The 15,533-nt window shown below is 35.1% G+C and overlaps 2 protein-coding genes and 1 long non-coding RNA gene across 4 annotated transcripts; 1 reads left to right on the forward strand and 2 right to left on the reverse strand.

The window, feature by feature from the left end:
• Nucleotides 1-373: 373 nt before the first annotated feature.
• On the reverse strand, nucleotides 374-4,455 carry LOC127117435 (uncharacterized). Of its 2 annotated transcripts, none has more exons than XM_051047450.1 (14): nucleotides 4,287-4,455; nucleotides 3,846-3,939; nucleotides 3,555-3,784; nucleotides 3,411-3,467; nucleotides 3,212-3,332; nucleotides 3,056-3,122; nucleotides 2,894-2,935; nucleotides 1,881-1,980; nucleotides 1,670-1,780; nucleotides 1,456-1,527; nucleotides 1,270-1,371; nucleotides 1,144-1,190; nucleotides 1,005-1,032; nucleotides 374-714 (listed from the first exon to the last, which is right to left on the reverse strand). In XM_051047450.1, exons 1-14 carry the CDS (start codon nucleotides 4,302-4,304, stop codon nucleotides 589-591), a joined length of 1,215 nt encoding a protein of 404 aa, XP_050903407.1. In that variant the 5' UTR covers nucleotides 4,305-4,455; the 3' UTR covers nucleotides 374-588. The 2 variants fall into 2 exon arrangements, with proteins under 2 accessions (XP_050903407.1, XP_050903406.1); XM_051047449.1 differs by having other exon boundaries at nucleotides 1,875-1,980.
• A 4,644-nt stretch (nucleotides 4,456-9,099) lies between these two features.
• LOC127117437 (uncharacterized) lies at nucleotides 9,100-11,265 on the forward strand. The gene is made up of 2 exons (XR_007801977.1): nucleotides 9,100-9,537; nucleotides 10,319-11,265. It is a non-coding gene; the product is annotated as an uncharacterized LOC127117437 (long non-coding RNA).
• LOC127117436 (protein FAR1-RELATED SEQUENCE 9) lies at nucleotides 9,598-12,961 on the reverse strand. Its single transcript, XM_051047451.1, has 2 exons — nucleotides 11,246-12,961; nucleotides 9,598-9,943 (listed from the first exon to the last, which is right to left on the reverse strand). The coding sequence occupies exons 1-2, from the start codon at nucleotides 12,716-12,718 to the stop codon at nucleotides 9,776-9,778; spliced, it is 1,641 nt and encodes a 546-aa protein (XP_050903408.1). The 5' UTR covers nucleotides 12,719-12,961; the 3' UTR covers nucleotides 9,598-9,775.
• Between the last annotated feature and the right edge of the window lie 2,572 nt (nucleotides 12,962-15,533).

Raw genomic sequence — 15,533 nt, forward strand, 5'->3', positions numbered from 1 at the left:
CCATTCTCTCTTTTCACCTAATTCATTCTTTTTGAAATCCTAATTGTTCCGTCGATTCTAAGAGTAGATGGTTATTATCTACTTGTTTGTTTAACGACGAAACAAGTAAAGGAGGAAGAAGTGATGCAGGAAACCGATACAAGGAAGCCTAGTGTCAAATAGTTGCAACTCTAAGATCAGGATGTGGTACATAGGATCAGGTTCTAAACTACACAACGTGCAACCCTATCAGTATCCTTACGAATAGAGAATGTTTGATGGCTGGCAATCTAAGATGTTAGGAACGGGTATTATTCAACCTAGTTGCTGATATTAGATGATTTTCCGAAGTGGATTTGAAATTTGGATATGACCAAATGAGGGTCACTATGAGTTCTGGATAATACATTTCAGTGCCTTGAATTGAACAAAAATAATACAAGAAAATTGAAGACTATTCTGTTAATCTTGAGAAGTGAGTGGTGAACCATAAATTACTACTGACCTTTACTAATTTTTACTTAAGCAGCATAAAGTAGGATACAAAATTTATGCTGCAAGAAATCATTAGTCTAAACTAATTTCTATATCCGCCTATCCGTCATTGAATTATTCTGACACATATTTGGAATCATTTTCTTGGCATGATGAAGGTGGAGAACAGCAGGAAGAAATGTCGATTCCAGCCACTTCCATAGCATCGCAGACCCATTCAGGAACATTACCTTTTGGGAACTGCAGTAAGAAGATGAATGTAAGAAAGATCAAAGTAATTATATCAAATTCTTTGACACCCCGTCTCCAGTTTAAAAATGACACCTCGAGTATATTAAAAAAAGGGAATCTACCCCAATTTGATGAGATTGGTTGGAATCATTCTTGTTTTATGTAATTATAAAGTAACTAACTTATCCTTCTTGTTTGTTTTAACAATGTTCATGGGCAGAGTTAAAAGATGCATTAATTATGTAGATTTTTTAAGCACGAGTCAAATGTAATGGTTGATATGAACTTCTCGAACATACCATTCGGCGCAGAAAGTCGCATACAAACCTTCAAAAAGAAAATACAGATATATGGTTAGTTGAAAGGATGAGTATTAATTCAGATCAGAAATTAGATAAAAATGGAGAAGAAATAAGTGAATATAAAGGTAAAACATACTTTGGGAACCTTTCTTCAACTATTGAAGAGTGGAGATCCCTACTAAGCTGCAAATTATGAAAGGACAATAATTTTAAGCCTGAACATTAATATGATAATCATTTTATCACATGATATTATTTGTACCTGCATCATATGATATAAATTATGATATGAAAGAAGCTGAGACCCCATTGCATCTTTTGTCACAAGACAATGGATGTAAGCCCTGGTGTAGTTCTTGCAAACCTGTTAACAAAACAAAAAAACACTAAACGCATGCTAATTCCCATAAAATGTTTGAAATTTAAAACCAGCGTCTTCCAAGCATACCATACAGGGGCAAGTAGGATCAATTGGGCGGGTGTCATCAGCCATGTCTCTGTTTTTTAGTTTTAACACTCCCTGACAGAAATCAATGAATGCATGTATATCAAAGAATTATTCTAAATTCTCATTATTCAAACTGGCCAAATGTGAAATTGAAAATTAATATATCACAGTAGGGGGGCCATATTTTTTCAATAAAGGGGTAAAAGATTATCACCTCAGGAACTAGAGCAGTGCCAAAGCGTGCTGTACGAGTAGGATAAACGCAGTCATACATGTCAGCACCCAAAGCACTACAAACAACAATGTCAAGTGGATAACCAACTCCCTGAAAAAAGTTCAAGGGAAAGTTGCAATATCACTATCACATTGAAATATTTCATTAAAAACAAAATACTTGTATTCAATAAAGTAAATTTGACCATAACATATCGCGGTTTATCCTCTGGCAAAGCAGCAGTGCACTGAGCAACAACTCGCCAAAATGAATTTTTATCTTCGCCGCCTGAAAGACCGCCAATAGCATAGCTGTGACAAAAGAAAATTATATTTAACTCCCCATCACTACAGAAACAACTACTAATTTAAGGCCGCTACATGCCTGTGATGCATATTCATAAAGTTTGAAGACAGCTTACTTCTGTAAGTCTATGAAAAGTTGCATTTTTTATTAGAAGAAAAAAATTATGCAAGGAAAAGTATCCAAATATGATAATGCACAAATTCATGATTTTCAGTACAGATTATGAGAAACCTTTCTTATTTAAGATTCGTTCTTATTTGTGTAATGCATTTAAGATTCGTTCTTATTTGTGTAATGCATTTAAGAAACCTTTCTATATACATCTACACCCATTTCAATATGTACTTTTTCTTTCCAGGAATTGATGGATGTTGCTAAAAAATTGAGACTCAATACCAACAACAGGATCAAGCATTGTTAAATAGCAGCCATCCATCATGGCAGCACCATAGGCCGCAATCCTAAGTTTATGTGGCAGAATTTTGGTCATCTTCCATAAACCGCCATTGACAAAGAACAATTCTTCTGACAGGCCATTGAAACCTAACTCATTTTGTATGGTTTCACTTGGTGTTTGTTTTGGAGTCTAGAATTGAGCTTGGATGTTTTAAGTTTGAATTCAGAATTAGAATTAATGCCCAGAGGACTTGACAATTCCATCGAACTACAAAATAACTCGTCCAAGCTATTTCAATTCTTGGCCAACGCCCTAAAAATTACCAATTCCATGAATAGAATGAAAAAATGCTCAAACCTAAATATCCTTCCTGCTTCTTTAGTATTATACATCAAATTTGAGATTAACATACTTTCCTAGTGGCATCCATACCCTTTCCCTAGTTTAGGTCTTAAAGCACAGCAAAAAAAAGTATAAAGGCATTGGCAAAAATGATATGCTGACGTGAACATAAGACCTACCCAGGCAAATTGCGCTCCACCATACCTTTAACACAAATATCCCTGGTTACAAAATATGTATTAATAAGCAAAACGAAATGCCCAAATTCATAAATCATTAACTAGTAGAAAATATATAATGGCACAAGAGATAGCAAAGTTATGGTTTTTGCTGGAATCCACCTCAAGACAGGATCTAAACCACCTTGCACAATACCAAATAAGTTCTGATCATGAGGCCTCTTGTGAGCTGTTTACACAAGGCAACTCGTATTAATATTCGGCACGCAAAGCAAAAACAATATAATAGAATGGTTGTCTTTGCTACCATAGGATTACCTGCTATACATCTGTCTATCCATCTAAGTGTTCGATAGGTAGCCTCCTCGACTCTTGGACCAGTAATGGTGGTCTTTATAACATCATCCAGAGCCATTATGATATCTGCTCCAATTCTATTCTGCACAACGGATGAGAAAAATGAAAAGATATTGAATGAGAAAAATGAAAAGATATATATGGAAGTATAGTTACTGACTTGTATTTGAATTGATTCCTCAGGTGTTAGAAGCATTGGCTTTCCGTCTACAGGTGACTGAAGCAAAAGAATGGTTATTGATTAGAAAGAAAATATATAGTGGTGAGTGAAGCAGAAGACACATAGCATAGCATTGAGGTATACCTGAAATGTGACACCTTTTTCAGTGATATCGGCGAGATGCAAGAGGGAAACCATTTGAAAGCCGCCGGAGTCGGTAAGCATGGCCCGAGGCCAATTCATAAAATTGTGAAGACCGTTAAGTTGGTGAAGAAGGTCGGAAGTAGGTCGAAGCTCCAAGTGATAAGTATTTCCAAGTATTATTTGGCAACCAATATCCTCAAGCTGGCTAGCTGTCAATCCTTTGACGGTTCCTGCTCATCCATCTCATATATAAGAAGAAATAATAACAAACTAACAACAATCTGACAATACCTTGCGTGCCGACTGGCATGAATAAAGGCGTTTGGCACACAAAATGAGGGAGTGTCAATCGAGAGGCACGAGCACGGTTAAACCTACCAACAATCTGACAAAGGGAAAACATAACAGTTCTAAGTAACAAGAATCTGACAAAGGGAAAACATAACAGTTCTAAGTAACAAGAATCTGACAAAGGGAAAACATAACAGTTCTAAGTAACAAGAATCTGACAAAGGGAAAACATAACAGTTCTAAGTAACAAGAATCTGACAAAGGGAAAACATAACAGTTCTAAGTAACAAGAATCTGACAAAGGGAAAACATAACAGTTCTAAGTAACAAGAATCTGACAAAGGGAAAACATAACAGTTCTAAGTAACAAGAATCTGACAAAGGGAAAACATAACAGTTCTAAGTAAGCAAACGTGCGGCGAATGAACCGATTATTATTACCTCAAAACGAAGCGCCATCACAGTTTCTCCGGCAACAGATACGGCGCCGAATGAAGAGACCTAAGGTTGTGTTCAACGTAACTTGGCGGCTGCGGTTACACCTTATTTGAATTTGTGTTTCACATTTTAGAAACATGTCTCACCCGTTTTTTAAGTTTTTTTTTTTTGTCATCGCTCAAATTTCATATAAGATGGGTCATTTTAATTGCTCCATCTATATATATTTAAGATTTTTTTTAATTAGCCATTTACTAATTACATATCTACAAAATTAATATTTATGCTTTTCAAAAGAAAAAATAAAGCAGGTAATTATTTTAAATGAGAGTGATGATTTTAATAAGAGGTTCCGCAAAAAATGGGTATGCTTTATTATCAATCCAACTCTATAGTTTGTTAGATAGTTAGTAAAAACATTTTCTTCGATAAGAGTGTGAAATATTTGAACCTGTTCTTCCTTAGAGATAAGTTTTATAATATTGTGAAGAATTGCGGCATAGTGATGTCAAGCATTAACAAGACTTTGGGATAAGTTTGAGAGTAGAGTGTGGATTTTAACGTAAATATTGTTTATTTCAACATTCATTGTTCACATTAATCTTGTTTTGTAGCTGAAAAAACGTATGTCATCTCCAGAAATGTATTTCTGAATTATGTATGAATTGTTTTGAAAATGCATTTTCGGAGTTTGTCTGTTTTCATTTGCCACAAACTTGTTTTCAATTTCATCTATTTTTGAACATTTTATGTTATTATTTTTATTAGATATGGTGTACCCCGATGTTTTCCTCAAACCTATTGTGTCTCCAGATGTCAAGCGTGTTATTGTGAAGGAGGTAGATGTTGGCAACCAATTTACAAATGGACAAAAGTTTAAATTTTGTGACCACATGTTTCAATGGATTCGTACGGAGGCATCCAAATTGGGGTTTGGTATTGTAATCGAAAGGTTCGATGATGGTTCGGATAGAAGATGTGAATTTGTGACAATGACATATGAAAGAAGTGAGAAGTATATAACTCCTCTTCGAAAATTCAAATGTGATGACACCGGTTCAAGAAAATGTAAGTGTCCCTTTAAGTTGTGTGGTTATTTGTTGGCAAATGACAAATGGATATTTAATGAGATATGTGGATTGCATAACCATGACGTGTGTAAAAAGTTAGTCGAGCATCTAATTGCATGTCGCCTCATGTCGGATGAGAAGGAATGCATTTTAAACATGACATTGAATATGGTGCAACCGAAAAATATATTTGCAACTTTTAAACTTAAACGACTCGGAAATATCAGAAGTATCAAGCAGGTTTACAATATTCGAGTCCATAATAACAAGGCGTTAAGGGGGGATAAAACTGAAATACAACAACTCTTGAAACTTTTAGGTGATAACAGTTATGTATTTAGGTACCAAACGTGTGAGGAAGAGTAACCGTTAGAAATATATTTTCTACTCATCCTGACTACATCATGTTGTTCAACATGTTTCCTACTATACTCATCATTGATTCAACGTATAAGACCAACAAGTACATGCTTCCACTATTGGAAATTATTGGTGTTCCCTCTACTAAGAAGACTTATTATGTCTACTTTGCATTTTTAGAGAGCGAAAAAAAAAAGGAGAATGTTACTTAGACTTTAGAGGTGTGTCAGGAAATGTTGAAGGACAAAGAAGACATGTCGAAAGTAATTGTCACCGCCACTTCGATGAATTCAGTTACAGAAAAATTTCCTACTTCTTACACATTACTATGTAGGTATCACATAACAAATAATGTGAGAAGTCGAGTTACACCCGTGGTAGGGACGAAATAGATAAAGGTCAAAGACAGAAAAATGGTCAAGGCGGACGTGATAGTGGAAAGAATAATTGATGCATGGAATATTATAATAAATTCTTCTACAAAAAAGTTATATTTCGATGTTGTTATACATTTCAGGAAGGTGTGTGAGAAATATCCATATTTGTTGAAATATGTTAAAAGTACAATTTTGGATCAGGTGAAGGAGAAGATTATTTGTGCTTGGATCGATCAAGTTAAACACCTTCGAAATACAACAACAAACTGAGTTGAGTCTGCCCATGCTACACTGAATAATTGGTTGAGAAATACTAAGGGTGATTTATGTAAAGATCGAGACTCTAAACCAAATGATCCAAAATCAGCATAATGTGATACATACATCATTCGGTCATAGCATCACAGTATTGGAACACAGATTCAAAGACAACAGTCTTTATTTTCAGTTGGCCGGTAATATATCTAGAGTATAACTGAATTATATTTTTCACGAAACTAAACGAGTTAAGAATACATGTTCCGGTAGCTCAAAGTGTGGTTTCACATTTATGAAACCTTATAGCGTATTGTGTGCTTGTCTGATTTCTATGAAGGTGAAACTTGATAGCCCGATACAAATAGATGAAGTTTGCACTTAGGGGCGGATCTACGACCAAAGTTATGGGGGCACTTGACCCCACTAAAAACTCTTCTAGAATATATATGACCATATAGTTTTCTTGAGTTTGAAATAAATTAAATAATATATCATTGGATAAAAAATATCTACTAAAATCTAAAACATTAGATTTTAAGAGTGAGTAATATGATATATCACATCAAAGCTATTTTATTACTTCGGGATCTTGAGATCAACCTTCAAAGTACTATATTATTAGTAAAATAATTTATTTTTCTTTATCATTATTTTATGGGTTAAATATACGACACCTCATATAATATAAGCGAGTTTTGGTTTGTCCTCTGTAAAAGATATTTTTTTATTCCCCCTTATAATATGAAGATTGTCTCTATGTATCCTGAGTGCACTATTTCAACCTAGATTTCATTTTTTATCTAGTGTGACATGCATTCTTTATCTGACATGGATTTTTTTTTTACAATTTAGTAACTTTGGTATTGGTCTTATTTAACTACCTCGTGTAAATGTCAGGGTTAGTCTAAGAATCCAAAATCAGATCACTTTTGTTGCTACGAAGAAAACGAAGTTGACGAGCTTGTTTCTAGACAATTTAAGACGCAGACGGGCTTGTTTCTGGACGGTCGAAGACAAGCACGGTCGAAGACGCCATTGAAGCTTCCAATGTTTGAAGTTAATTTTTTTTTATCTATCTTCCAATGTCCGAGTTTCTTTTTTCGTTGTCTCTTCCAAATGTCTGAGTTTCTCTTCCAAATGTCTCTACCAAAAAATATGAGTATAATATTTCAATTCATATTTATAAGCATGTGCTCACAACTTTCATCTCATACCTTCAAAAATTTGACAAAATATGTTACATGATTCACTTTTAAATATGGATTTTAACTTACTAAAATTTTGGACTTTTTTTACTAGGGAAATCGATTTCCCTTTTTGAGAAAATTTGTTTCCTTCCTCTCTGCCAAACAAATTTGTGAAAGAAACATGAAGGAAAATCGATTCCCCCCCCCCCCCCCCCCCCCCCCCTTAGGTAAATCGATTTACCCATTCTTTTGAAAAAAGGGGAATATGTTTCCCTCATGATGAAACTTGTTTCCTTAGTGTAAAATTTCAATTTTTTGTACGTTGCAAGAAAGGTAAACATGCTTCCATTTTTGGTAAATTTGTTTCTCTTTGTAACTTGTTGAAAATATTCTGAACCAATTTCACATATTTTCCATGCACACTTTCATCGTACATTTTTCAAACCAATGGCAATTGATCATGATTTTTTTTTAAAGGTTGTCATGATATCTTGAGGTATCAAGAACACTATAAAATAAAATAAAAATCATCATTCAAATTCACCTCTTTCAATCTAATTTTCATAACAATTCTACTGCATAACTTTGAAATTTGTTAGAAATTTTTTTGCATAAAACATTCATCCAGAGAGAACTTAGATTGGGAATTCAGGTGGAGGAGACCTTTCTTTATGCGGGAGGGGAGGAACTCGTGGTTGTGGATTTTCTCTCGGTCTTTTGAGGCCTTCATTCCTCATTTGATAGAGATAAGTGAGTGTGGAATCTTTTGAAGAACATGATTTACTCGATGTCCTCTACCTATAATTCTCTTATGTCTTCTTCTAAGCACTCGCTCTCAGATTGTAGCAAGGATTTTCCCACATTTGGGAATGTTTGGTTCCATCTAAGGTGTTAGTATTTTTCTGGCAACTTCTCTTTTATAGGCTTTTCTCTATATAGAACTTATTCAAGAGAAAGATGATTGTCGATTCTAGCCTTACTATGCATCCCTTTTGTGGTACGTTTGTTGAGACAACGTCTCATCTGTTTGCCACTTGTGACATGATTAATATGGTCGAATATAGGATTTTCAAATGGTTGGGTTGGCAAACAGTTATCATTCCTAGGGACCCTTGTATGTTTTTTTTAAAGTTTTATCTTTTTAGGTGGTTATGGGAAGTCTATGGGGTATTGTCTATGATTTGACATTCAATGGTTTAGTCTATTTGCAGAGTTATGAATGTAGTAGTGTTTTCTGAGTCTACATCAAACGAGAAAAATTTGGAGGAGAAAAATATTTGTTTGACTTAGAAGTGGTTTATGGAGAGATATTCCGAAAGCGCTTGCACCTTCATATAATGGATTCAGAATCTTATCTTTTTTATTAACCAATAATGAATTGAGATCTATGGTCTAGTTATGAGTGTGGGTGTTCATTTTCTTTTTCTAGTAGACTTTGATCCAACGGTGGAAATCTTACCGACTTGAGATCTAGATTATTCTTTATTATGATGTACTTTGTTTTTATCATGATGTACTTTGCTTTTGAGTTTAGATTGTGGGTTTTTTTTTATTATTTTTTGTCTTTTTATTTTTATGTCGTGTTTATCTTGATTCTGCTTGTTTTCTCCAATGTATTTTTGGATATTTATGGTACCAATTTTATGCTTTTGTACTCTATTGGTGACCTTCAAAAAAAAATAATTGAGCGCCATAAACATATTCTTTCGTTCACACTAAAATTGGCATGCCCCATTTGATATTGCTGCTGTGGTGGATCTTGAATGTTTTTCATTTTTAGTTTATTGGTTTTGCAAAGGAGTTTCTCAAGTTTAGATTCTTCGAATGAAAAAATTGATTTTATCTTCTATTCTGTAAAGAATCATTATTCTCCATGCCATAAAAACAATTTTTTACCAAAACAACGAGCCATGTACCCTGACAGTAAAACATGTTCACATCCTGCAGCAACAAACATGGTGTCTACGCAAAAGTGAAGATATTAAACTCACGAAAAAAACAGGTACAGGGATGACCCTTAATTTTCTCTTCCATCGTTGTTACTCTTTAGCATGTTTGTGAATTCAATATAATAATTTCTCTTTAATTGATAACTTGTCATGAAACTTAAACTTAAATATTCAATCAGATTATATCAATAAATACATAGTAAACCTCTAACCATATAGATAAGACACCGCAAATGTTATAAATCAAACTAGACAGATAAACAATTTAAAACCCATCAGTAATTGATGCAGTCACTCTTTCAAACTAAGTCTTGCATTTTGGACCTTCACTGACAGCTTTAACTTCTGTTCTTCCATATCCCTTAGCACTGCCAGCAAGTTTGCCCTATAAACATTACATCGTTGATTTGTGATCTCTAACTCGGCAGCCAACTCTCGGATTTTCTTTTGCTTCTCCACCTGTTGCATCAGTGGTATTAAAATCAGGTGCCTTAGCATGCACTGTGGAAGAATGATCTTAAAATTTGCTTAACTTCAAGACTATAGGCTCAACATATATTAACTAGATAGCAATGCTTTTTCAGCTCCTTACAAAATTGAAAGGAGATGGAAAAAAAGATCACCAGTCTTAAAAAATGAAATGAAACTTTGGCCATTTAGCAAAAGGATACTTTCAACATTTAATTATTCTCAACTAATCATTAAAATTTACCAAATACACCAATCAGTTGAATGATTTGAAAATATTGTATTGAATTATACAATGTTGATACATAAGGTTTAAATTGTGTTAACTAGATCACAATGTTTGATACCGACGCCATTTTGTTGCAGTGTAGGGACAACTGGACTAGTAACAATGATATTAAGGGTGGAAGGTGTTTTGAGGCAGATGACCTAAATTTCTCGATATAAACGTGTGATCTCGACCTATGGTGGGTGGCACTTCAAAACTTCACATGGCTGCGGGCTCAAAAACTGCCACGATAGCTCATTAGCATCATTGACCATAAGAAATCCTGAAGGATCTGAACGATACCCAATAAACACCAATGAAAGACAGGTCTTTCACATTCCCAAAACGGGAAATTAGAACTATTTCCTAAGTTGGGTCTTTTGAATGAGAAATATCTCATAACTAAATCCTAAAATAGGGGTAAAACGAATATGAACCCAAACATCAAAATAAACAATATCAAGAGACAAAGTTCTATTATTGACACTTAGAAAGAAAGAAAGAAAGAAGAAGACATTCTACCATGTCTACCAAACTTAGATGATCTAGTCGACAATGAATGAGATAGGGAGACATGAGAGACACGCGATGAGGATATCATGAGATGGAAGGATCCATCGGTAACATGCTAAGAACACTTGAGATAATTAGTTAAAGGATGCTATTAGAAGTTGAGGGGTCTAGGGGAACCTTAGATAAAGTTTGAGGATTTGTTGAAATAGGTTTGAAGTTGGTGGTGGCGGCAATGGCAGTGACACCACTTTGCAAAAGGTCCAAACTTTAAGGGGAAGAATGCTCTTTCCTCTTTTTCACTGAAGATATCAAATATTAAGAGAAAATGACTACCTAGAAAACAAGATGAATGAGTTTCTCCATCCCCCTCCTTTCCTACAATTTTAGTTTTTGTTCGCCTTAACACATAAAATTAAATAGTTCCTTGGAAGCAACTCAGTGTCGAATTCGTCAAAATGAGAAATCCTACCTAACGCTACATTTACCAAGATGACAAGTTCAAAGAAACTAACCACAGATTGATAGCTTGAAACATCTTCATCTCCTATAAGCAACTCGCTCCTGCTTCCGTTGGCTATTGTAGGTCCCTCTGCTGTTCCAGTGCTCTCTTTTTTCAGAATACAAACCTTCTTGGCAGCTTCTTGCAAAGCTTTCATTGCAACATGATATGTTTGGACTGATTTAGCACCTTCTTCCACATACTTGATTGCTTCTTGACGCAAACTGTTGTAACGCACTGTCGTAGAGTCACGAGAACTACAAGGCAGTTGAGATGCACGTTCATCTAACAAGACACCAGTTTTGGCATTCCTTGTCCAGCGTTTCAACACATAATAAGGCGGAAGTGTGAGAACATTTTTAGCTCTAAAGACTGCTAATACGTGCCGGCAAATGATTCCTGAATATTCAAACATCTGACAGCTGCAACCAGCTTTCATCTCAGAAGAATTAAAAGTGACAGTGTGAGATGTTTGGTTTTCCCCAAATTTGGCAACCCGGTAAGTGGTGATCGTTCCTGCATCATCGATTTTGGTAGCAGGATTCGCCATTGTCTCTACTAACTCGTCTTGGAATTTGATGAATATCTTTCTGGTATAAAGAGTTGCAGCTTGCTTTTCCATAGGAGAGGGTGTTTTTAAAACTGGGCTAGTATGGGTAGTTTCAAAATCTGCTTTGAGTTCTCTTTCATGCCAAGTTGATACAGCCTTCTCATACTGTCTAACCAACAACTGTAATGTGGTGGATGCATTGACATGTCCGTCAAAGAAAAAGTTCAAACATTCATTTCCAGCATTTAAAGATGTCTGTCCAAAAAAAGTGTCGCGCAGGTAGACAGGGACCCAATGGTGTCGTGCATTGTAAATAGAGTGAAGCCATTGATTATCCACGACACAGTATCCATCCAATAGGGAGTGCCAACAAGACTCAAACTCATCAATGGTCTGGGTGTCGTGAACACATTTGATGAACTCGGTTTCAAACGTAGGATGTGATTGACATAAATGAGGCAGTTTGGGTATGGTTTGTCTGAAAATGCTGGATGTAGAGAAGCGAAGACGGGTTGAGGGAAGAACTTGGGCAACAGCAAGTTGAATGAGTGGATCCAAGTGAGTTGTAATGGAGAGAGGGAGGCGTCCGGACATGGCGTGAAGCCAAGTTGTGAATAGCCATATGTAGGAAGAGTGAGATTGATTGAGAATCAATGCAGAAGCAAATAAAACAGGTTGGGCATGATGATTAAAGCCGGTGAAAGAGGCAAATGGAAGGCGGTATTGGTGAGTGTTGTAGGTAGTGTCAAATATAACGGCATCTCCAAAATAAGAGTAGTTGTTTGTACAGGTTGGATCAGCCCAAAATATGTTTCCGGCAGCAACGTCGGGTTGGACAGCATAAAAGAAAGCAGGATTGTCTGATTGCATGCGCTTCAGATAGTCGATCACATGATGAACCCCGCCACCAAGGGTTCGCTGTTGAGTGCTACTCATGTCTGTGCGCTGCACAAATAAGGTATACAAATAAAAAGGAAAAGATCGACTCACATGGCTAATTGTCAATCGTACCGCTTTGCCGCGCAATTGTCTGCAGTGTTGCTTTTTACAGGGGAAGCTATCGCCACCACCAACGCCGGTAGAGGGGGAGGAAAATCCCGGCTATCAGCTTTCAGCTCAGTTTTTGTGTTTAGGGTTTTTTTTTATATAAAAATGCCATTACTTTGTCCATCTCATTTCTCTTCATTTATTTCCTTGGTTTGAAATGGTCTCTCTTTTTTCTTAAAATGTCCTCATTGTATTTTTTTTTTAATTTGAATTATATATATTATACATCCTTCTTCTGAAAATTTAGTTTGATCAACTGAGATATAAGATTGACGAAGTTTATTTGTATATGAGTTTTTTGAAGTCGAGTTGGTGATAATCGAATATAATTAGACTAATAGTTCAGATAGTCGTGTTGTCATCTACTAATCGAAATTCGGTTAGGATATTGAAATAAGCAATATAGAGTCGACCTCACATAAGTCGAGAATTATCTAATTCGTACTAGTCAGATCTGATGACAAAGTTACAATGATTTTTAAAGGGTCGTATGAAACTGTTATGGAATGAAACATTAAAACAGAGGAGTTGTAATTATTGAAGAGGTAGACGTTACATAGCAATTATAGAGTGCGAAGGACGTTATGCGCATATGTATTTATGAGGAATATGGAGAGCAAAAACGGGAAAGAAAGAAGGAGATTGAGATGTATAAATAGGATAATATTTGGAAGGTAAAAGACAAGCAAAAACAAGATAAGAAATACATATCAGACACTTCAACCAATCATTTTAGGCTATCTTTGATTGAAAACAAGGAAGACAATATTTTAGTGGTTTTAAGCAAATATATATATATATATATATATATATTCTGGAATCATAATTGAATGTAATTAATTGAAGAGGAATCTCGAATAATTGGTGTTGATTTTTGGTACAATGATGCCAGATGGACTTGCAAGATTAGTATTCAAACCTTTAGTCAGTTCAAGATTCAAGATAATTGTAGTGACAAATGGAGATTAGAGAATGTACATTCCTTTCTAGGTGAACTGACTTTATACCTTAGATTTTTATTTTTATTTTAAAAATGTGATTACTTTGTCGGTCTTATCTTTGTTCATTTATTGTGTTGGTTTGTAATTGTCTCTCTTTTATTTATGTATGTTTGTATTGATGGAATAATATGAATTGAGTTTTTATTGTTTGGATTACTTAAAATTTGAAAGAGAGGAGAATAGAGTGTTATGGATTTCATTCCATTCCATATCTTACCATTCTCATTTTGGTCTTTAAGTTTTCCGTTTGAAACTTTATTGATAATGGAATGGGGATTCTTTGAGATCGAACGTGAAGCTTTTTTACGTTGATTCAATCAAGCTTCCTATCAACTTCATTTCGACAGATCCACCGATCCTTCATCTTCTTCGTATTTGAAGCAATGGTTGGATCTAACGCACTCGTTTTGTCGTTGCACGAGAGGTTGTTTTAGATGTCGCAGTAGTGACATAAGCAACAGTCAATAAAACTATTACTCTTCCACTAGAAACGACACATCCAAGAACAGAGGTTCCTCCTCGTCCAAATATGTTCCTAACTCCGCATATAGCGAGGACTATCGAAGTGCCTCCACTTGGAACTTAGATTCGTCTCCAGACTACCTAACTAGAGGCGTTGCTTACACTACTACAAAATATATATTTGATAACACCATATTACTACGGCCGTTTAAACAACTGTTGTAATAAGTCATTTTCACGCGCCTGGTTTTTTATTATTTTATTAAAAACATTTCATCACGGGGCATAATAACAAATATGGTGACAGGTGAAAGGTTACTTGCTTTTAATCTCACCACCAACAATTTTTTTTTGTTATGAAAAGGGTTTGTCCTTATACACTTATAAATGTATTAAAATTACAATTTCTATTGCCAGGGTTAGTACCAGAAACCGTTGTAAATAAGTTTTATATTTTATCATGGTTTTTGTTAACAACCGTGTTGATAAGTTTAACATATAAATATAAGTAAAATTTGTAACACCCTTCTAAAATACCCCAAATATTTAATTAAAATAGCAATATATATCAATCAGAGTAATTATGCAATTAAGGGTGTCACACAATCATTTCACACCATTCACCAAATAACTGTCATGCTCTTTTATTAATTCAAAACATAAAGCATTTGCATAATACGCAGCGGATAGAAATCAAATCAATCATGCAAAACATGTAACTCATTACATGTAAAATTATTCAACAAGGTAAAACATCCCGTCCCGAATGTTACATCTATCAGAGCATGACCCGCTAAGGAGACTACACTAGACTCCAAGCACTAGCTTCTACTCAATCACTGCTCGTTACCTGAAAAATAGTTGTAAGGGTGAGTTCCTCAATCGATATAAAAAGCATTATAAAATATCATGCAATGTTAAGTAATTTAACACATTTCATCACCCTAATCATAACACCCATTCAGTAACGGCACATCAACTCAAACATCATACTCAACACCAACATAAAGCACACGTATAATCTCAATTCATACTCAACACCAACACAAAACACACGTATAATATTGGAATACATCCATTCATGTTATACGCCATACATACATTATGCAATGAGACTCCATGCATGCGGTACCGACTATTCGTGAACATATAGTTCACCTCACCGATCAAGTCCAGATACGGCTACCAAGCCCACTAGTCCCACTCATTTGAGACCTAGTGACTCACTCACTAATTCCTCA

This window comes from Lathyrus oleraceus, chromosome 2 (assembly GCF_024323335.1).
Source record: "Lathyrus oleraceus cultivar Zhongwan6 chromosome 2, CAAS_Psat_ZW6_1.0, whole genome shotgun sequence".
NCBI classification, from domain to species: domain Eukaryota; kingdom Viridiplantae; phylum Streptophyta; class Magnoliopsida; order Fabales; family Fabaceae; genus Lathyrus; species Lathyrus oleraceus.